General features: G+C 43.0%; 1 protein-coding gene across 3 annotated transcripts in view; it reads left to right on the top strand.

Moving 5' to 3' along the window:
• The window catches only part of DNAAF9 (dynein axonemal assembly factor 9), a 166,574-nt gene that overhangs the window by 121,875 nt on the left and 21,428 nt on the right, over positions 1-23,271 (top strand). For all 3 annotated transcript variants that reach the window (XM_048222196.2, XM_057312636.1, XM_026503087.4), the window contains 7 exons: positions 1,655-1,801; positions 2,885-2,973; positions 3,394-3,495; positions 3,770-3,887; positions 5,547-5,635; positions 6,957-7,115; positions 13,009-13,134. In XM_048222196.2, the coding sequence (XP_048078153.1) occupies positions 1,655-1,801; positions 2,885-2,973; positions 3,394-3,495; positions 3,770-3,887; positions 5,547-5,635; positions 6,957-7,115; positions 13,009-13,134 (830 nt within the window). The remainder of the gene's footprint in view (positions 1-1,654; positions 1,802-2,884; positions 2,974-3,393; positions 3,496-3,769; positions 3,888-5,546; positions 5,636-6,956; positions 7,116-13,008; positions 13,135-23,271) is intronic.

The raw sequence follows: 23,271 nt of genomic DNA, 5'->3' as shown, positions 1-23,271 counted from the left end.
GAAAGAAGTTCTAGATAAGTGAAAAGATACCCCACGTTCGTGGATAGGCACACTTAATGTTGTTAAGACCACAATTCTACCAAAGCAGTCTACATATTCAGTGCAATTCCTATCAAAATTCAATGGCATTTTTTACAGAAACAGAAAAACCCATCCTGAAATTCATATGGAATCTCAGGGTATCCCCAAGTAGCCAAAATAATCTTTAAAAAGAACAGCTGGAGAATTCACACTTCCTGATTTCAAAACTTACTACAAAGCTATAGTAATTAAACAACAGTGTGGTATTGGCATAAAGTCAGATACATAGACCAATGGAATAAAATAACCCAGAAATAAACCTTCACATATGTAGTCAAATTTTTTTTAACAAGGGTGCCAAGATCATTCAATGGTCTTTTCAACACATGGTGCTGGGAAAATTAGACATCCACATGCAAAAGAATGAAGTTAGATCCTTACTTTATGCCGTATACAAAAGATTAACTCAAAATGGAGCATAGGCCTAAACATAAGAGCCAACACTATTAAACTCTTAGAAGAAGATATAGGAGCCATTTGCAACGATGTGGATGGAACTAGAGGGTATTATGCTAAACGAAATAAGTCATTCAGAGAAAGACAATTACCATATGAGCTCACTGATGATGCGGAATTTAAGAAATAAGGCAGAGGATCATAGGGAAAGAGAGGGAAAAAAAGAAACAAGAGGAAACCAGAGAGGGAGACAAACCATAAGAGATTCTTAATCTCAGGAAACAAACTGAGGGTTGCTAGAGAGGAGGGGAGTGGGGGGATGGGGTAGCTGGGTGAGGGACATTGGGGAGGGTATGTGTTGTGTAAGACTGATGAATCACAGACCTGTACCCCTGAAACAAATAATATACTATATGTTAATAAGAATTTTAAAAAAGTAGGAGTAAAATCCTCGTGACCTTGGAGTAGGCAATGATTTCTTGGATTATGACACCAAAAACACAGACAACAAAAGAAAAAATATATAAATTGGACTTCATCAAAATTGAAAGCTTCTGTGCATCAAAATACGGTATCAATAAAGTGAAAACAACCCACAAAATGGGAGAAAATATTTACAAATCATGGGCTGTCTGGCCAGCTCGGTAGAGCATGTGACTCGTAATTCTGGGGTCGTGAGTTCAAGCCCCACGTTGGGTATAGAGATAACTTTTTGAAAGAATCATATATCGGGGCACCTGGGTGGCTCAGTTTGTTAAGTGTCCAACCCTTGATTTCAGCTCAGGTCACGATCTCAGGGTTGTGAAATTGAGCCCCACACTGGTCTCTGTGCTTGGTGGGGAGTCGGCTTGAATTTCTCTCTCTCCCCCTCTTCCTCTTCCCTCCCCCATCAAGATAAATAAGTAAATCTTTTTTAAAAAAATCATATATCTGATTAGGGATTGATACCATAGAAAGAATCTTGAGATGACATTGTCAGTTTAGGAGAAAAGACCTTATACTTCCTGTACCTCCCTTAACTGGGTTTTGGAAAGCACATCTATCATGGGACCTCAGTACACCACATAATGTGAAAATAACTGCAGTAAAATTCGTCATATATGTCCTGACAGTAATTGTGAGGGCTAGTGTAATGCAAATGGCTTTTCTCACTGATGCTCCATCTTTTTCTTTTTAGGATTCCACAAGTGTTGTTGCTGCCCTTCTGATAGAATTCAAAAGCTCATTGCTTCCTCATCTCCCAGTTCATTTCCATGGATCAAGCAATTTTCTGATGATTGCCCTTTTCCCCAAATCAAAGATATACCAAGCATTTTACTCAGAGGTAACACCAATCATTAGTCAGCAAAACAAATACTACTTTTTTTTTCCTTAGGTTAGATGGTAAGGCCACATCTCAGGGCTAACAGTGAGGTGATGAGAGGCCGAGCTGGGAGGGCTGGTGGAGGTGGTTTCTAATCCCCTTGGGTCCTGGAATGGTGCTTTTGCCATTGAGAGATGAGAACCTAAAGGAACTGAACAAAAGGCTTTTTAGCTGCTAAGACAAATCTTCTTTGTCCCTTTAAATCCTAATTAGACTTATTTTTCTTTTAGCTACTTTATTGAATTATTTGGCCCCACCTGATGGATCAGAGCTCTCTACCCCACCCTAGTCTCTCCCTTCCCATGGTTCACAGGCCCTCCCCTTGTGAACGGTCCCATGTGGCAGGCTGCGTGTTATAGCCACTCAGTACAGATTGCATGGGGAGGGAGCTTACCAAGAATTATACAACCCACTTAGAGACCAAGCAACGGCCAAAGTTAAACACATGGCCAGCCTCATGACTGGTGGAAATGTTCAGAAAGGTCTGCTTGCCGTAGCCTCTGAGGAGGCAGTGTCCCCCTCTCAGGGCAGATTGACCGGACACAGAAGAGAGAAGAGCTGGCCTGGCTGCAGGGTGGCATCTCAGGCTAGTCTATGTCACCCTCTTACTGCCTGCCGGTCCTCCCTGCCTTTTTGTGCTTGTCCTTTCAATCCAGGAACACAGAGAGAGAGCCCTTTAGGTTCTCTTCAACCATCCCTCTGCCCCTAAGCAGGACTTGTGTGAGCCGCTCCTTCTTCTGGGCCTATCCCCAGGGAAGAACACGCCCCTGCTGCCAGAACAGCGTTACCTGACACCTTCCTCCGTGCTTCCTGGCCTCTGCAGGAGCAGAATCCCTGGGAGAGGAACCCAGAAAGAAATTCTAGTTTTGAAAAATACAGAACAAAATTGCTGCAGGCCTCTATTTTTGAAACAAACTTGTTTGTTATGATGGTTTTTCTCTGTACTGACAGTCTAGATTTTCAACAACCATCAAATCCCCATGTGGATTCCATATCCTGTTGTTGGGTTTAAAGTGTTCTTTGCTCAAATTCTGTTTTGTTTAGGTCTTCTCCCCCTGGCAACAGCAGGCTAACTCAGGGCTGTCTTTAAAAGTGATCCAGGAAGATGGATTATCTGTGGAACAAAAGAGATTGTAAGTGGCTGCCTTCAGTGTTTATGCTTGTTTCCCTAAGCTGTGTGTGTCTGCTGTCTCTGCAGGAAGACTTACATTATGTAACACAGGGGTCTTGGCTTCTGAAAGGGCCAGCACAGTCATTTCAGTGCTGCCACTTGCAGGTAGCCAGTGCCCTTGGGGAAAAAGAAGTCAAGAGAGATGAAATCCACCAAGAATCGGAAACCCATAATATTACCAAGGGTTCCAGGTGAACCTTCCTCTGTGGGCACACCCGTCCTCACACACTAATGCCACATTGTGTTCAAGTCAGTAAGATGCTTGTTTTGGAAGTGTTGACTCTGTCACGGGACTCTGGCTTGAAAGCATCAGAACAAGTTATGTAAAGTATGTGTGTTGTAGAGAGATGTAGTTCTTATCTGTGAACTTTTGATATTCCAGACACTCCAATGCCCAGAAGCTCTTCAGTGTCCTGAGCCATTCTGCGAGGGAGAAACAGAGTCCTCTAAAGCTACTCCCAGCCAAACTTCCAGAGCTAGACTGGTGAGCTCCGATTTTCTGTTTATAGATGTTTAATGTTCTGGCTTTTGAAATGTCAGAAACCTCAGTGCTGGTCCTTTCTAAGCTCCCTTTTCTTCGTAGCTTCTTAGGGATCAGTGTAAGAGGTAGTAATGACATCAGATACAATTTTATTCTCTAGAGTGAATCTCTCTAAGGTTTCTTTTTTAGCAGTTGGGTAAGGAGTTTCTCATGTGAAAGAGCACATTGAAGCAAGGCTGGAGATGGTAACATAATAGCATTGTGTTTGTTTTTCTAGGTTTCTTCAGCATTTCACTGTCAGCAGCATTAGTCGGGAGCCAGTGATGCGGACCCATCTCCCTGTCCTGCTGCAGCAAGCCGAAATCAACCCTACTCACCGAGTAGAAAATGACAAGGTACAGCAGCTCAGCAGATATGCCGGGAATTCACAGGAAGATAGACTGCCCTTGGATTTTCTGTGTCAGTTAACAAAAAGAGCTCAAGCAAAGTCCCTTTCGTAAGACTCTCGACCTCCTAGAATACTGATAAAATAATACAGATGAAATCTGCTCTCTACAGTGAGTGTGTACAGGTGTCTGCAGTGACCCCAGCCAAGCCCCACAGTAGCCATAAAGCCCTGGCCCCTTGCCGTGCCTCCCCTGATTTCACTATGTCCTTCAAATTCTTGCGCAGTCCTCTCGCAGCTCTTTCTGTTTGTGACAAGGATTACCTGGCAGTGAGTGACACATTGAGCTTAATAAGAGGAAGGGCCTTATTAATTGGGCCTTGCTGGCATCACCGGGGTAAGGTGATACTTTATAAACATTGTCTTCCCAAGAGTAGATTTTAATCTGCTCGCATCTCACATGCCCCTCCTCTTGACCCCTCCCACCATTTCTTCAGAACCAGATGTCGTAGTACCCTCAGAGAGGTCGTTATTTATATGCAAACCTAGAAGATACTCAACTGCAAAAGATAATAGGAGCACTAAGCAATTAGAAGCTTTGATTTTCCCTTCGGCAAGAGTTTAAAAATGAAAATGCCTACCTGTTGTATTTTATTAAAAGGGTGCTGTAGGACTGGCCTTAAAGTAAGAAGGTATCTGGCTATAAGCACATGTGCCGTGATTCAAGAGGCGGGGGCCTGGGTGCTGAGGAATAGGAACCAAGGTGAGGAGGAGGATAAACAAAAAGTTACATGGAGTACTGCCTGCAGGAGCAGAGAGGGATGTAGAGTCAGGGCCTGGTCAGAGGGGAGGAAGGAGAACTTCTGTTTCCCAAAAAAGAAGAGGGCTCCCTCTCTCTGCTGATGTGACTGGCTCAAGTGATGAATGCCACCAAGCTGAGCTTTAGTCTGAGTTATCTGTGACCAGGCCTGTTCCCAGTGAGTCTTGTGTATTGTGAAAGAAAACACATGCTATGTCATTTACATCGATACCACTCAGCAATGACCTGGTTCCTTTCCTCCCCTGCTCTGTCAGGAGATTTCTTCAAGTTGTTTCAGAATACATACCTGCAGAGGGCCCTGATTTCATTCGATTGCGTGCTAAGGCTGGGACAGTCCAGCCTGCCTGCTTCTCTTCTCCTGGTCAAGACTCACCCCGTTTGTTTCCGTAGCTCAGGCCATGCAGTTTGGACAGATTGGGCAGCCAGGTGGAAATATCCCCATGCCACTCCTCTCCTTCGCTGAGCTTACTTACCACACCAGTTTAGCTTGTGACATTTTGTCTTAGACCTTCTTTCTGCCCAGTGTTTTCCATTGTATTTTAACTGATCTAGTCAAACCTGCTCCATGGAAATTGTATTAGTAACACTACATTCTATATGGTGTTTGCCATGTGCCACACACTGTTCTAAGCACTTCTGTATTAACACACACATATATTAACTCAGCTAATCATCACACCCACCCTGCAAGATAGGTTCTGTTATTAGCCCAAGGTCACATAGCTAGGTGAGTGCTGGTGCTGCGGTTCAGACCCACAGAACCTGGTTCCAGAAGTTAGTTCTCTTAACCTTTCACCAATGCCGTCCCCCAGGTGAATGACAAACCCATGTGACTTTTCTTTCATGTAGGTAATTATCAGCATTGTAACTGGCCTCCCAGGCTGTCATGCTAGCGAGCTCTGTGCTTTTCTGGTCACTCTGCATAAGGAATATGGCAGGTTAGTATGGCTGCTGCCTTTGCTTTGGGGAAAGGGATTCTATACCTGGGCCCCATAGGCACTGGGAAACCTTCAACATGTACTGGCCTTTGGTGTGATTGGTATCAGCACAGTAGCCATCCATCCATTTAACACATTTGCACTGAGCACTTCCTATATGCCAGGCACTGTTCTAAGCATGGGTGACAAGTGAACAAAGCAGACTAGAAAGTCTCTGCCCTTGTGGAGCTTACATTCTAGTTTGGGAATATAGTTAACCAGATAAGGAAAGTAATATATTAGCTAGTGAAAAGTGCTATGGAGAAAACAAAGTAGAGAAGGGTATAGGGAGTACTGAGCTGGGGGAGGGATTGCAGTTTTAAATTGGCTGCTCAGGGAAGACCTCAGTGAGAAGGGGACATTTGAGCAGAGGCCTGAGGAAATGAGGGGAAAATCTGGGAAAACCTTTGGAAATCTGGGAAATGAGCACTGTAGCAGCAGAGCCAGCACAGGCAAAGGCCTGGAGTATTCCTGGTCAGCAGGGCCATTCAGGACAAGGGTAGTTCGAACTTGGGAGCTGGTGGATGTGATCCATCCCTGACCACAAGGGGACTGCGTCAGTTCCAGTGCAGCTGGGACATGTCGACTTAGGGGAAGTTGGGGAAGTCATTCATCCACCACGTTCATATGGCCAGCATTTTACTATACAGCCCTAGCTAACTGAACAGACATTTAATGTCTAGTCAGTCTACCTCAAAGTAAGGCATCCTGCAGGAGGCCGTACGGGGTGGAGAAGGTGGAAATCGCCTAGAAGTTTGGGAGTTTGGGGAGATTTGGGAAGTTGGACAAGTTTTAGAGACATACTAGGGAAATATTGGGCCTCATAAATATTAAGTGGCTAGCCAGTTCCTCTCTCATATCCATTGCTTTTGTTGTAGAAATAGTCTGAATTCTTCTTCACCCTGTTCACTTCTTCGCAAGAGTTTTACTGAGCGCCAGGCTGAAACCATTTTATTGGAGGGTCCTTCAGGAAATGACTGCCTGTTCAGAAGGAGTCTTTCTCAACTCCGAAGTCTGATTGATGGTCATGTGCTTACCTGACCTTTTTCCCTGTGGCAAGGCATTTCCAATCAAAAGTTCCAGTGATAGTGGTTTCAGGATATGGAGCTCCCCACCCAGTGCTCTTTGCCTGTTTCTGTGGTGCCAGGATTGCTTTCTCCTGTACAGGGTCACTGGGCAGAATGTCTGTGGGAGTACTGGTCACATTTGGGTCCCCTGGCTGAGCCTGTGGGGCCAGGCCATCAGGTGGCTCCCACCCTGAGATTATACTTGCCATTTCCAGGTGGATGGTATACCGCCAAATCATGGATAGTTCTGAATGTTTTCATGCTGCCCACTTCCAAAGATACCTTTCCAGTGTCCTAGAGGCTCAGCTGAACCGCTCTGCCCGCCAGTCAGCCTACATCCGCAAGAAGACCCGACTGCTGGTGGTGTTGCAAGGGTGAGTACTAGAAGTCTTCTGGGGACAGTGATGACCTTGCCATTACTGTTATTTTGTATGTGGCTAGCCTTGGGCACAGAACGACCTCCACATGTTCATGAGCAGAGTCTGCACTACCCAGAAAGGCCTTAAACAAGCAAGGACTCTGGTTGCTGTCTCATGGCCCAGAGTGGCTGCTATAGCTTGCACACAAGTTTTCAGTTTGGTTTCAGAGCCCCTGGATGGCTCAGTCAGTTAAGTGTCTGACTCTTGATTTCGTCTCAGATAATGATCTCTCAGGGTTGTGAGATCGAGCCCCATATCGGGCTCCACACTGGGCTTGGAGCCTGCTTAAGATTCTCTCTCTCTCTCTCTCTCTCTCTTTCTCCTCCTCTCCCCCTCTCCCTCAGCCATCCCCCCATCTCTAAAAAATTAATTAAATTAAATTAAAAATTAAGTTTGGTTTCAGTATCATGGTATCCCCAAAAGGTGGAGAATTAGGGAAGAGATTTCCTGGGCAAGATTCTTTGATAATTCTTGTGGCAATAGTGATCCCTAAGCCTCTTCCTTTGCCATCTGTTTCAGTCCTTCCTCATGTGGAGTTGCAGAGACAGCCCCCACACTCTGCAGTCTTGAGCCCCATCAACCCCAGGATGGCTGGTCCAGTAAGGTTTCCTGGGACCCTTGGTGGGGAGCATAAATAGTCTAGCTGGGCAGGGAGCTCCCTGAGAGGACAGATTTGACACAGTGAGTACTACTGCTTCAGGGACCCTGGCTGCAGGGAGCTTACCTTGACCCATTCTAAGGCCTTCCAGGGAGGAGCCTTGGCAGGCCCACTACCCTCCAGGCCCAGAGGAGAACACGCCAGGTCAGGAAAACACAGGCTGTGGTCTTCGGGATGGCTGGTAATACAGAAGCTTTTGGCAGTTCTCACAAAGTGCTTTTATGCTATGCTGTATTTTCTGTGCTCATAATAATTACTATGTGCAATTGGCTAATTGTTTCCAGTAAAGAGTAGGCCCAGATCCAAAGCCTTGTTGAGTCTCCTGGTTGGATGGTGAGAAGTGGAAAAAAGCCAGGCTGTGGTCCTAAGGCCAGAGGTGGGCAGGACTGTGCACTCTACCAGGCCATCATTCCTCTCCTTCAGGCCTTGTTCTCACACCCGTCCTGGGCTTCCCTTCCGTCAGACCTTTTGTTCTGCTTGTGGGCCGAGGTTATGGAAGCCACAGAGCAAGAGTCTAGGCTTGAAACCACTTGTGTGTGTGTTGTTTTCTTAAGTAGGCTCCATGCCCAGCGCAGAGCCCAATGCGGGGTTTGAACTCAAAACCCTGAGATCAAGACCTGGGCTAAAATCAAGAGTCAGACGCTCAATGGACTGAGCCACCCTGGTGCCCCAAAACCACTTATTTTCTTCTGGTTTTCCATTGCTTCTAATGGTCAAAGGAATGGATCGGCCCCTGCCAAAGTTGAGAGTCATTGGAGGTGTGGACCTGGAGTTAAATTCGGCAGTTTAACATTGTGTAGCTGAGGGCATTGCCATCTTCCGTCACTTGAGAGACCATCATTGACTCCTCGTCTCTGACAATACTCATCTGCAGAAGTGTCAGCTGCCCTGGCTGCTCTGGATTGCAGTGACAGTGTATAACGAGCCCACTCTTGTACTCTTACCCAGCCTTTGCCCAGTCGCGGTCCTGGGATGCTAGGGACCTCAGACTTCCTAAAGGACTCAAGTGGAAATACCAGCTAAATGCTAGGGCTCTCACTAAGACACTGCTCTTGCAAGCTGGGCCCATTCTCTTGAGGCTCAGCAGGGAGCTCGTGGCAGCCTCCTTTTTGCATGACCATCTCCTTGGGGCTGGACCCTTGAGCCCAGTATTGAGAGGTTGCCGGTAAAGGGAGACTCCAGAGGCTTCTCAAATTGAGAATTGTATTTCCTGAATGTGGCTTTTATCTTCATTTATAGGATTCTTGGGGGAATGCTGTGGTATAGGGCAGAGTTTTCTTTTGCCCCTCGAGTAGCCTGGTTCCATTTGGCTTTACTGCAGCAGTGGGGCAGTGATGTTGAGCTTTGATATCCAGTGGAGTTGTTGTTTTTAAAATCAATATATTTTGAAATGATAAGATTTTAGAAATAGAGGACAGAGTGGTGGTTGCCCAGAGTTAGGGATGGGAGTGGGAGGCAGGAGGAAGGTGGGCTTAGTTGTAAAAAGGCAGCACAAGGGATCCTGATGGTGTTGGAACTGTTGAGTGTCTTGACTGTGGTGGTAGATGTAGGAATCTACACAGGTGACAAAATTGTCTGGAACTTATACACACACACACACATACACACACATCTTAATTCTAAAATATTAATTTTAAGGAATTTGAGGGATTGTATTTCTTTACACTTCAGAATATTGTAAAATCATTCTTTAAATTATTTAAAATATTTAAAAACAAAGTCTCTCTCAAAACAAAAATTGAATTAATCTAAAACACATGCCCATGGGGCGCCTGGGTGGCTCAGTCGTTGAGCGTCTGCCTTCGGCTCAGGGCGTGATCCTGGAGTCCTGGGATCGAGCCCCGCATCGGGCTCCTCTGCTGGGAGCCTGCTTCTCCCTCTCACACTCCCCCTGCTTGTGTTCCCTCTCTCGCTGGCTGTCTCTATCTCTGTCAAATAAATAAATAAAATCTTTAAAAAAATAAATAAATAAAACACATGCCCAAATTGTAGGCTTAAATTGCAAACATAAAACAGAGGCCAAAGGACACTTGAATAGGGTATCTGTTGTTTAAGAAGAAAGAAAGTTAAAGTCCTGCTGGGGTTTTGTTTGTTTGTTTGTTTGTTTTGCTTTTATTTTTTTTTTTTTTAAGATTTTATTTCTTTATTTGACGGAGAGAGAGACAGCCAGCGAGAAAGGAAACACAGGCAGAGGGAGTGGAAGAGGAAGAAGCAGGCTCCCAGCGAAGGAGCCTGATGTGGGGCTCGATCCCTGGACTCTGGGATCACGCCCTGAGCCAAAGGCAGACGTTCAATGACTGAGCCACCCAGGCGCCCCAGTTTTGCTTTTATTTTTAATAAAGAGAGAACTGATAAGAAAGAGACAAACCTGAAAAGCCAGGTTTTTTTGTCTTCATCGTGCATTCAAGGCAGTTTAGCCAAAGTGGTCAAGTGCAAACTGTGGTAGCTGGAGTGGTGTGCTTCCTTCTGTAGTGAGGGCTACTTCCTCCTGTTCGGAGGCCCTGGCCAGGATGATTGTAGGGCAAGGGCTGGGGAGGGAGGGCGTGTCTTGTGACCTCCCTGTCCCAGCAAGTACGTGAGTGACACCAAGAGCCCCTTCTCTTGCCCACAGAGGTTCCTGGTTGCAGTGGCCAGATGCATCACTTAGATGCACTGGTCTCACAAAGGACATTGGGGCCTATTTTCACTCCAACCTTTTCCCATTAAATGGAATGCTCTGAAAACCTGGGAATTCCCTAGCCACTCTCTCTAAAGGAAAACCCATGGTATTAAAATGACCAAAATCTGCAGGATTGGTAAATCTTTTAGTTCTTTTCTGCCCTAAGAAATGAATCTCTGGTCTCATACCAAACATGGAAAATAAAAAGCCTCCAAAATTTGTTTTTAGAAGAGGGGGAAAGCTAATGCTTAGGAGCAAGGCTGGGACACTTAACCAAGAGAGTTAAATCTGGTAAACATGACTACAAAGAGATTTGGGACAGAATATAAGCTTCAGTCAGTCTCACTTAACAAGTGTGCATAAGGCCCGGCAGTGCAGGCCTTGTGGGGAGCTCTCCTGCATCCAGGCCTAACCAGACATTGCAGAACCAGGAGAAAGAACCCCATGTGGTAATACACACACATGCCCAGGCAGGGGGAGAAACCAGGGAGCAGAAGGCTCACTCTAACAGCTCTCTGGCTGCCAGGCCCTCATGGGGGAGCTCTAGAACCAGACACACCCTGTTCTTGATTGAAGCACTGCTAGTTGGTCAGGACTGAGGCAGACCTGGGGGTGGGGGGGTGGGAATATTGTAGTCCAGGATAAAGCCAAGTGCCGTTTTTGTAGATGAGTTATTTGTAGGAACTCCGGAAGTGGCTCAGGCAAGCTGTACCTATCTGCTCCAGCCACCACCACTGGCTTCCCAAGGGCCCAGGTCCATATGATCATCAAGGCTGCCTTCAGATTTGCCTTCCCTCCATAGGAACTGACCTTTTGGTGATAGGCTGGGTCCGTTGGGAAAATGTTCTCTACAAGGTAAAGAGCAGAGGCCCCTTCTTGGAGTGGCCGTGAGCCTACCCAGGATTGAACATCCAAGTCATTCATCTGTCCTGCTTAGGCACCACAGGTTACATCATTCAACAACCACTTTATGTTGTTGAAGAGACAGACTATAAACAAATAAATGAGAAAATACAGTGTATGTTGCTGATGTTCAGTGCCGTAGGGAAGAATTGGAGCGGGGGCAGGTTGTGCAGAAGGAGGTTTGCTATATCACATAGGCTGTAGGAAGTCAGAGGATACCCCTCTCAAGATGCCACTTGAGCAGAGAGCTGAAGGGAGCAAGCCTGGCAGACATTTGAGGAAAAGAGCGTCATAGGAGAGGGGACAGAGAGTGCCAGGGTGGAAGTATGCCTGGCATGTTCAGGGAAGAGCCAGGAGGTCACAGTGGGTAGATTCAGGTAAAGGAAAGAATAGGAGGAGGAGAAACTCCTATTGGTGTGGGAGTCAGATCATAGACAGCTGTGGGGGCTGTTGTAAGGGCTTTAAAAGCTTTGACGCTGAGTGGGATGGAAGCTTAGCATGGTGGGATTAGCATGATCTCTGGCTTCTCTGTTGAAAACAAGTTGGGCAGGGACAGGGACAGAAGTAGGGAGGCCAGTGAGGAGGCTGTGGGGTAATCTGTGCAAGAGATGATAACAGTTTGGATCCAGTAGTAGTGGGAGAATGTGAGCATCAATCTCATTCTGGTTATATTTTGAAAATTGAGAAAAAATGGAGTCAGTTACGACTCCAAACAAAAAATTTTTTTAATAATATTTATTTTGTTATATTAGTCACCATATAGTACATCCCCAGTTTTTGATGCAGTGTTCCATGATTCATTACTTGCATATAACACCCAGTGCACCATGCAATATGTGCCCTCCTTAATACCCATCACCGGCCTATCCCAATCCCCCCCCCTCCCCTCTGAAGCCCTCAGTTTGTTTCCCAGAGTCCGTAGTCTCCCATGGTTCATTCCCCCTTCTGTTTACCCCCCCTTCATTCTTCCCTTCCTTCTTCTACCGATCTTCCTATTTCTTATTCCAAACAAAATTTTTGGCTTAGCAGCTAAAAGAATGGAGTCCCCTCTGCTGAGAAGGACAAGACCTTAGGAGAAACAGGCATGGGAAATTGAATCATGAACATGTTAAGTTCTAACTGAAAATATTAAATTGGCTCTGGAAGTCTGGAGTTTGGAGGGAGTTCCAAGCAGGAAATATAAATGCAGGTGGGGTTTGACATGTGTCTGCTGACCTACAGGGGTCCCCGTTTCTCTCCTGTCTGCATGTTCTGTGAGGCAGAAGGAGAGAAAAAGCTATGAAAGGAAATAGACCAACACAGGAGCTCCTAGAATGATTGGAAAACAGGCCTAAGGACACCCAAGTCCCACCCTTAGAGCGCCAGGGCCATCTGCAGGCTTCCCTTTACGCCTAGAAGTGGTGAGGGATTCTTCCACTCACTCTTGCACAGTTAGGAGTACTAATGAGGTTTGGGAATGCAGAAACATTGTGGAATGCAGGGAGGGGCTCTACATCATTAAGTGGGGTGACCCCAAGGAACCCAGTCACAGGCTCCTCCTTGCCGTTTTCCTCCCACCCTTGCTCACTCAGCCCCTCAGCATTCTGTGGCCCCAGTCAGTAAACTAATCTTTCTCTTTTTTCTCCCAGATACACAGATGTTATTGATGTCATCCAGGCCCTGCAGACCCATCCAGACTCAAACGTCAAGTCCTCCTTCACCATCGGTGCCATCACAGTGTGCGTGGAGCCCCTGAGCTGCTACATGGAGCACAGGTACATACTTCAGATCCTCTGCAGCCCACAGGGTGTGGTGGGCTTAAATGTACAGAAAGTGATTTTCTTCCACCCACTGGAAGGAGACACATCTTTATGTGTGTTTGTCTTTTGGAATGCCTTAGTCTACCTTACATACAATGAATGCTCAATTGTTGCTTGATTAGTAGAGCTAGGTTCTCAGAAGACACCTATAGACCGAAGTTTCTCACCACTTTTCTTTGTGCACTGAGAAGTTGTCCATCTAGGGCAGTGGGGCTTGAAACAGCTTCTCCCAGAAAGAAAGAATGCCCATGACAGCCTTTTCTTTTCCTCTTTACTCCAGGAGAGGTGCTTTGTTTTCAAATGTTCTTAGAGTATCTCATAGATAATTTTTCCTATGGTTAAGACTTTTTTTTTTCAGATTTATTTATTTGAGAGAGAGAGAGAGAGAGTGTGTGTGTGTGTGTGTGTGTGTGTGTGTGTGTGTGTCTAAGCAGGTGGAGGGACAGAGGGAGAGAGGCAATCTCGAGCAGACTCTCCACTGAGTGAGAAGCTCAGTGTAGGACTTGATCCCATGACCCATGAGATCACAGCCTGAGTCGAGATCAGGAGTTGGCTGACTGAGCCACCCAGATGCCCCTGTGGTTAGGCCATCTTAAAGCTGTCTTACCTCAGTTAATGATATTCATTCTCGCTACTAATAGGTGAACTTTGGGTTTTTTTTTTTTAACTTTGGTAGTAATATAACAGCAACAGTGAAAATTGGGTAATAATTGGGGTGCCTGGGTGACACGGTTGAGCGTCTGCCTCTTGGTTTCGCTCAGGTCATGATCTCAGGGTCATGAGATCCAGCCCTGCTTGGGCTCCGCATTCAGTGGGGAGTCTGCTTGAAAGATTCTCTCCCTCTGTTCCTCGCCACACTCACATGCACATGCTCTCTCTGTCTGAAAATAAATAAATCTTTAAAAAAAAAAAGAAAGAAAGAAAATTGGGTAATAATTTACCCATAATCTCACTCATTCAATGTAACTATTATCATTTTTGTGAATTCCTTGCCTTTTTTATCTGCATTTTTTATAGTTATGGTATACATATAATTTTATATCCTTCCTCTTAGATTAATATAGAAACATATTATGTAAGTTAATGTATATATGTTCCAATATCACAGTGGTAATTGCATTTTGATTAATTATGTAGTCATTACGTGTGTCGATAGACATGCTTGTCTTAGCAGTTTCCCCACTATTAGTCACATAGGTTGTCTCCAACTTTTCACTATTCTAAATAATGCTGTGAGAACGTCTTTATCCATATAAATTTTTCAAATTTCAGATAATTTCCTTAGAATAATTTCTTCAAAGAGATAGTAATTAATTGTCTGATCAGTTTTATAACTCTTTATTCACAGCTGAAAATTGCTTTTTGAGTGGGTTTCACAGTTTACACTGCCCCGTGGTATCTAGAAGTACCTGTTTCATCCCGAGAGCACTCCTCACTGGGGAGAGGTCCAAGTACTACCTTGTCCCTTCACAGAACTATTCGACTTCCTGTCCCTTTAGCCCAGTGGAGTGTATTCCAGGTCTGTAATCATGTGTTCTTTCTGGCTGGTCCATATTACTGGTGTCTCCTGGGAACTGAATGATCTACCCTTCAACTTTCATCTGAATGAGCTCCCTTCCTGTTTGAGGCCCAAGTTAATATCTTTAGATTTCTCATATAAATTATATTAGAGGTTACTTCCCTTACCACCTTGACTGATTTCAAGAAACGTCTTCACCATTTCTCTTCCCTTTAGTTGTGACTTAGGTTCTGCTCTCCCATAAAAAGCCAAGGTGGTCTGTTTCCTTCTGTCTTAGTTAAGTTATTGTAGTAAATGCTGAGCATCACCACTGTACTTGGGACTGCCGCATTGACTCTCACATGCCACCCTTCCTACCAGTCGTGTTTCTTTTCCGCAAGCTTTTATTTAAAGATGAACTAAAGGGGCGCCTGGCTGGCTCAGTTGGAGAAGCATACGACTCTTGATCTCAGGGTCGTGAGTCCAAGCCCCACATTGGGTGTAGAGATTACTTAAAAATAAAATCTTTAGGGGCGCTTGGGTGGCGCAGTCGTTGGGCGTCTGCCTTTGGCTCAGGGCGTGATCCTGGCGTTCTGGAATCGAGTCCCACATCGGGCTCCTCTGCTGGGAGCCTGCTTCTTCCTCTCCCACTCCCCCTGCTGTGTTCCCTCTCTTGCTGGCTGTCTCTCTGTCACATAAATAAATAAAATCTTTAAAAAATAATAAAAAAAAATAAAATCTTTAAAACAGGGGCTCCTTGGTGGCTGAGTTGGTTAAGTGTCTGCCTTTGGCTCAGGTCATAATCCCGGAGTGCTGGGATTGGTCCCTGCGTCAGGCTCCTTGTTTGGTGTGGAGCCTGCTTCTCCCTCTCCCTCTGCCACTTCCCCTACTTGTGCACTCTCTCGTGCGCGCTCTCTCTCTCTCTCTGTCAAATAAATAAATATAATCTTAAAAAAATTAAAATAATAAATAAAGATGAACTAAAGCAGAAGGAGGTTTAATGTGTGACTAGATACTACCATTTTAAAAAGGTTGGAAAAGATAGTAATAAGCAAACAACAGATGGAGGTTATACTTCGAAGAATTAACCTAGACAACGATCTTCTACACTGTCAAAATAAATAAATAAATAAGGAGAAAAGGAGTTAACAGGGTAGGTGGGAAGAGCTCAAAGAGGAAATATAGAAGGTCTGGGGAAATGGGATCTTCTTGGGGTGATGCAATGTTCTAAAATTGAATTATGGTGATAGTTGCACAATTCTGTAAATTTACTTTAAAAATCATTGAACTATATATACTTAAAATGAATGAATTTTATGATATGAAAGTTATACCTCAATAAAGCTGTTAAATAGAAAAGATCAGGGGGACAAAAGAGTTTAGTTGGCAGAAGCAGATGGAAGATGAACTGCTAGAGCACTAGAAAGAAAACAGATGATAATAAAAACCACTATACCAATGAAAATCTCAATTGAAGCAGTGAGAAGTAGAATAGACACTGCAAAAACTTAAGTCTGTGTCAGAGAACCTCAAGTTTGAGAAAATAACAAAATGAAGAGAAAAAATAGACAAAGAAATGAAGATCATTAGAGAAAAGAGAGGGAGTGTAGAATACAGACTTCGCTTTTGTGAGTGCAGAAACCATTTCTGTTTAATGCTTATGAAATATCGTTGAATAATGGGTGTGCCAACATGTGAGAAATAAGGGTCCTTAAGAGAATTCAAATAAAGAAATAAGTGAGAAATATATAAAAGGACTGAGGATGAGCATATAATCTATTTAAGTGTAGAAATAAGGCTATATCTGGGGAGCCTGGGTGGCTCAGTTGGTTAAAGCGTTGGCCTTCGGCTCAGGTCATGATCTCAAGATCCTGAGATCGAGCCCCACATCAGGCTCCCTGCTCAGCAGGGAGCCTACTTCTCCCTCTCCTCCCTGCTCATGCTTTCTCTTACTATCTCTGTCTCTCAAATAAATAAAGTCTTAAAAAAAAAAGAAGGCAATATCATGTATGAATTAGGGTCGTGGAATATAAAAAATATAAGTAACAAAATCATGGGTGTTAGGACTATGAGTATACTAATTTCTTCAGGGTTTTTTTTCATACTGGGAGATCAAAAGTATTAAATCAGTGGGGCACCTGCGTAGCACAGTCGTTAAGCGTCTGCCTTCGGCTCAGGGCGTGATCCCGGCGTTCCGGGATCGAGTCCCACATCGGGCTCCTCCGCTGGGAGCCTGCTTCTTCCTCTCCCACTCCCCCTGCTGTGTTCCCTCTCTCGCTGGCTGTCTCTCTGTCACATAAATACATTTTTAAAAATCTTTAAAAAAAAAAAAAAGTATTAAATCAGTAAGTCAAAGTTACTAACTTGTTCATTTTTTAGAAATTAATGAGAAATTTCCGAATTTACCTTTGAACTTCTTCCAGAAAGTAATTTACTGTAGTGGTTTACTAATGTTCTGTTGGAAAACTAATGATTAGTCCCTGCAATGGGCTATGGGCTGTTATATTCCATGTGCAAGAGGTACACGTGAAACAGAATAAGAGAATTGTGGCACCCATGATCAAGAATAGAAAGTTATTAAATAAAGTTAAACCCATTCCATTAAAAAAAATTAAATGGCAAGTGTTAAGCCCATAAATTGAAAAAAAAAATTTTTTTTTTACATGGTCAACTGTGGAAAATTTAAAATATGACCACAGCAAAAGCAGCCCCTTCCATCAGGAGTTGAAGAGTTGAATCTACTTCTTATACTCTGAATTTGGGCTTGGGCATGTGACCTGCTTTGGTCAATGGGAGATCAAGAAGCAAGAAATAAGCAGAGACTTAAAAAGCATTTACACATTGGGGCTTGCCCTCTCTTGCTTCTGAGAGCTGAGACCACCATATAAAGAAGCCTGAGCTAGGCTGATAGAGAATGAGAGATCATGTGGAGAGATAGCCCTAGTCATCCATTCCTCCCATCTGAGCTGAGACCCCAGTTGGCTGTGAGTGAGACCATCTTAGACCATCAGCCCCAGCTGAGCTGCCCCAAGCCAAAACAACTGCCCGTCTAATCCACAGAGTCATGAGGAATAAATACTTCATCGTTATTTGTAGCCACTTTAGGTTTGGGTGGTTTATTACATAACAACAGTGTAGGAAAATAGGTACATTCATACAGTGTTGATAGAAATATAAAATGATATAATCTGTTTAAAGACAAATTTGGCCATTCCATTGCTAGAATTTTGTATAGTTATATTTGTACAAATGTTCAAAAGATATATATGTGTACAGGAGTTTGTTTCAGATGGAATTCTTAATTCCAAATAGTAGAGCCTACTCCAGTATGTTTTAATGGAAAAGGATTTACTAAAGGACATTATAGCTTGCAGAGTCTCCAGGGTGGCCAGGCTGTATTGGCTAGGCAGCCAGGAGCAAGGCTTCTACCTCTTAGGGCTGACCTGATAAGGGGGATATCTCAGCTACTTCCTTCACCAGAAAATGGGGTCTGCTTACCATACATCCTCTCACTCACCTTGCTCACTTCCAGTGGGAGTCTTACAGTAATCTGATTGGTGGAACTTAGGTCACATGCCTGCACCAGACTACAAGAAAGACTGGAAAAGTAGTTTTGTGCTGTTTACAAAAGAGATGACTTCCTAAGTTCAAGCCTAGGAAAGTTGTTTAGAAGTCCTGAGCAGGCTGAAACATGACAGATGTGCTCTGCAGTGTTCAAAACAACACCGTTTATAATACCGGGGCGCCTGGCTGGCTCAGTCAGTAGAGCATGTGACTCTGTCTTGGGGTTGTGAGTTCAAGCCCACATTAGGTATAGAGTTTACTTTAAAAAATAAAAAGCTTTACTAAAAAAACCCCAGTGTTTAGGGGTGTCTGGATGTCTCAGTCGGTTAAGGGTGCAACTCTTGATTTCGGCTCAGGTCATGATCTCAGGGTTGTGAGATCGAGCCTGCGTCAAACTCTGAACTCAGCATGGAGTCTCCTTGTCCCTGTCTCTCTGCTCTTCCCCCTACTTCTCTCTCAAATAAATAAATAAGTAAAATCTTTTTTAAAAAATACTGTTTATTTTATCAAAGGACTGGAAATAATCCAAATGCTCATTAGTAAGACTTAGACTGGTTAAATTTGGGGATATTCATAAATGGAATACTATGCAGGCATTTAAAAAAATTAAGTGACTTTCTGTGTACTAACACATAACAATGTCTACCATATTTTGTGAGGTGGGAAACGTAAATTACCAAAACAATATGTATTTTTTAAATGTTTATTTGTATGTGTATAGGAACTATCTAAGAGGATACATACCAAACTGTTAATAGTGATTCCTTCTGGGAAATAGCCACTTCCTTGGAGACAAGTTCAGGATAATGAGGAAACCATTTGATATTTTGTAGTATGCATGTAGGCTGCTTTTAAAAAAATATAACAACTTTATTGAAGTATGATTCACATACCATAAAATTTGCTATTTAAAGTATACAATTCAGGGGCTTGGTCTGTTAAGTATCCAACTCTTGATCTCAGGGTCGTGAGATCAGGTCCCACGATGTGCCCCACATCTGTTTCCACGCTGAGTGTGAAGCCTGCTTAAGATTCTCTCTCTCTCCCTCTGTACCTCCCCCATCTCCACTCGTGCTCTATCTAAAAAAAAAAAAAGTATACAATTCAGTCACTCCCCATTTCTTCCTCCTCCCAACCTCTGGCAATTGTTAGTCTACTTTCTGTGGATTTGCTTATTCTGGACATTTCATATAAATGTAATCATGTAACATGCAGCCTTTTGTGTCTGGCTTCTTTTACTTAGCAAAATGTTTTCAAGGTACATCCATGTTTTAGCATGTGTGCGTAACTTCATTCCTTTTAATGGCCAAATAATATTCCATTGTATGGCTATATCACATCTTATTTATTCATTCATCAGCTGATGGACATTTTGGGGCTATTATAAATAATGCTGCTAGAAACATTTGTGTACAAGATTTCATATGGTCATGTTTTCTGTTCTCTTGGGTATATACCTAGGAGTAAAATTGCTGGGTCATATGGTAACTGTACTTTTAACTTTGAGGAACTGCAAACTGTTATCTAAAGCCACTACACCATTTACTTTCCCACCACAGTGTATGAGGGTTCCAGTTTCTCCACATCCTCACCAATACTTGCTATTTACTGTCTGTATTGTGTAGAGTGGTATCTCCTTGTGGTTTTACTTTGCATTTCCCTAATACTAATGATATTCAGCATCTTTTCTTTTGCTTATTTGCCACTTGTATGTCTTTTTTTTTCGTTAGAAAAGTCTGTTAAATCCTTTGTCCATTTTTAAATTGGGCTGTCTCTCTCTCTTTTTTTTAAGTAATCTCTATACCCAACATGGGGCTTGAACTCATGACCCCTAGATCAAGTGTCACATGCTCTACCAACTGAGCCAGCCATGCGTCCCTGGGTTGTCTCTTTTTGAGTTGCAAGAGTACTTCATATATTCTGAATCCAAGTCCTTTATAAGATATTTGATTTGCAAAAATTCTCTTCTGTGGGTTATCTTTTTACTTTCTAGATGGTATCCTCTAAAGCACAAAAGTTTTTGATTTTGATTAAGTCCAGTTTACTTTTTCTTTCATTGCTTGTTTTTATGGTGTTATATCTAAGAAAGCATTGCCAAATCCAAGGTCACAAAGATTTATCCCAGTGTTTTCTTCTAAGCGTTTTATGTTTTTAGCTCTTATATTTAGACCTATGTTCCATCTTGAGTTAATTTTTACATACAGCGTGAAGTAGGGGTCCAACTTCATTATTTCAACATGTTGATATCCAGCTGTCCCAGCACCATTTGTTGAAAAGACTTATTTTTTCCCCCGTTGAATTGTCTTGGCACTCTTGTCAAAAACCAATTGACTATAAATGTGAAGGCTTATTTTCTGGGCTTTCAGTTATATTCCAGTGATAGACATGTCTATCCTTATGCCAGTACCGCATTGTTTTGATTATTGTAGCTTTGTAGTAAGTTGTGAAATTGAGAAGTGAGAGTCCTTCAACTTTGTTCTTTTTTCAAGGTTGTTTTGACTATTCTGAGTTCCTTGCATTTCCATGTAAATTTACAGATCAGCTTGTCAGTTTCTACAAGAAAAGACAACTGAGATTTTGGTAGGGATTGCAACGAATTTATAGATCTGTTTGAGAAGTATTACCATCTTAAAAACATTAAGTCTTACATGAACCTGGCTTTGTCTTTCCATTTATTTAGGTCTTAAATTTCTTTCAGCAATGTTTTATAGTTTTCAGTGTACAAGTCTTATGCTTCCTTTGTTTTATTTATTCCTACATATTTTGTTCTTTGTGATGTTATTGTAAATGGAATTGTTCTCTAAATACCATTTTTGGTTTGTTCATTGCTAGTGTATGGACATGCAATTGATTTTTATATATTGATCTTACATCCTACAACCTTGGCTGAACCATTTGTTAGTTCTGTTAGTGTTTTGTGTGTACTCTTTAGGATTTTCTACATACAAAAACATGTCATGAGTACGTAGAGACAGCTTTATTTTTTTCTTTCCAATCTGGATGGCTTTTGTTTGTTTTTCTTGCCTAATTCCCCTAACTAGAACCTCCAGTATAGTGAGTAGAAGTAGCAAGAGCAGACAGCCTGTCTTGTTCCTGATCTGAGGAGGAAAGCATCTAGTCTTTAACCATTAAGTATGAGGTTAGCTGTGGGGTATATATTGCTTTTATAATAAGAAAAGATTTTTTTGAGACTCAAGTGTTTAAAACTTAATTCAGTGTTTTTGAGGGTTTTTTGTAAAGTGGCTACCTTAGCAAAAATAAAATTTACATCATTGCTTCCAGATCATGGTTAAAAAAAAAAAAAACAGGTGGGAGCAGAACATAGTAGGGTGTCTTTTTCCATTCTGTGAGGTGGGGGTTAGTGTGGCTTCTTTAATTTAAGGGTTGTCTCAGTTTGGATTCAGGATGAGATCTGCCTGGTGTCTTTATTCTAGTGGATTTCATTCATCGAGTATCTGTTGTGTCTGCTGTGTGCCAGGGACCATTCTAATCATTGAGGGGGCAGCAAGGAACAAGTCATGTGGTATCCACAATTTTAAGGATATGCATGTAGGAATTGTGGAGACCCATGTTTTGGGGCAGATTGGATCAGTATTTACTAGAATTTTATATAAATCGGGTAGTTGGTTGGCACACAACAAAATGCAGGATACCATACTATGTGAGGCTTATAATCACAGTCATTTCTGTTACTTAGTGGAAGAACTGGTCAGTAACCTGTATATACATTGTATATACATTGTAATGAACTTGTCTGCTCTGTTTAAGAGTCCTGTGCCAGGTACTCTTCAAAAATACTGCCGTTTCTTAAAAAAATACTACAGTTTAGTAGGGAGGATGATATGTGGAGAAGGAAAGCAGGGAGCCAACATTTATTTTGTGCTATTTATCTTGCACTGTGATACTTATTCCTCTTGATCTTCAAAATACCCCTTTAAGGTAGGCATTACTACCATGTTTTACCACGAGGGAGCCGATGCTCAGAAAAGTTAAATAATTTTCCAAATGCCACACCGATGACATGTACCCAAGTAATGATGATTGAGGTAAGAAGTGCCATAATAAAAGATTTGATGCAATTTTATAAGGCTTATAAAGAAGCAATGATAACTCCTAGTTGGATTAGGAAAGAAAGCCAACATGAATTTGAAGGACAGAGATGCCAAAGATGCCAAAATATGAGAAACTGCATTCCAGTTTTAGAGAGTCATATATATGTGTAATTCTGTGTGTTCTGAATATTTTCTTTGTAGCTGTCAGAGGTTTAAAGCATGAGCAACCAGACTGTGATTGGATAAGGTGCCTTGAGGGAGAACTTTGCTTATCTTGTCTAAGATGTCTCTGGTGTGATTGCTGTGGGCTGCTGTGAGGAAGCAAGCAGGGCCTTTAAGGGCATGTACTCTAAAAGCCACAGGCACTTGATGGGGACAGAGGCTTTCTAAAATGTATTTGCTATGTGTCAGGCCATTCAGACAGAGTGCAGTGAAGTCAGTGAGTTCTGTTCTTGGGAGACTCTAGTGTTGGATGGATGTCTCTTCCCCATTCCAGGGCTCTTGATCTTGCTCAGAGCACATGGGGGTTCCTCCTTGGAATTCCTCAGAAACTATGAGGGAGTCAGGCAAGAGAACTGCATCAACAGTCCAAAGTGGTATTCACCCAGCTCACTTATCTACCAAATTTGGATCCAAATGGTAGTTTCAGAAAGCAAATAGAAGGATGAAAACTTGCTACCACAAAGGAGTTTGCAGGAGAGAAATTCCGCCCTGGTGATTTGAACATCATTACTATCTGCACCTAAACCAGCAACAATCAGAAGTGTGGCTTCAGCAAGCTTCTCATTTGGAGGGAAAGAAAACATGGGAGCTCTATGGTGCGAAACAGACCTGGGGCCCTATGTAAGCCCTCCCACTTCCTGGCTTTGTGTGAGGCCTTGGGTAAAGACTGCTTAGCTATCGTAAACCCACCCACTCTTCTTAGCTTGTAAGTACCTAACACATAGAGTAGATATGAGGACAGAACAAGACCATACA

Source organism: Ursus arctos, unplaced genomic scaffold, assembly GCF_023065955.2.
Source record: "Ursus arctos isolate Adak ecotype North America unplaced genomic scaffold, UrsArc2.0 scaffold_16, whole genome shotgun sequence".
NCBI lineage: Eukaryota > Metazoa > Chordata > Mammalia > Carnivora > Ursidae > Ursus > Ursus arctos.
Note: the sequence above shows the minus strand (reverse complement) of the source record. Positions and strands in the feature narration are given on the sequence as shown.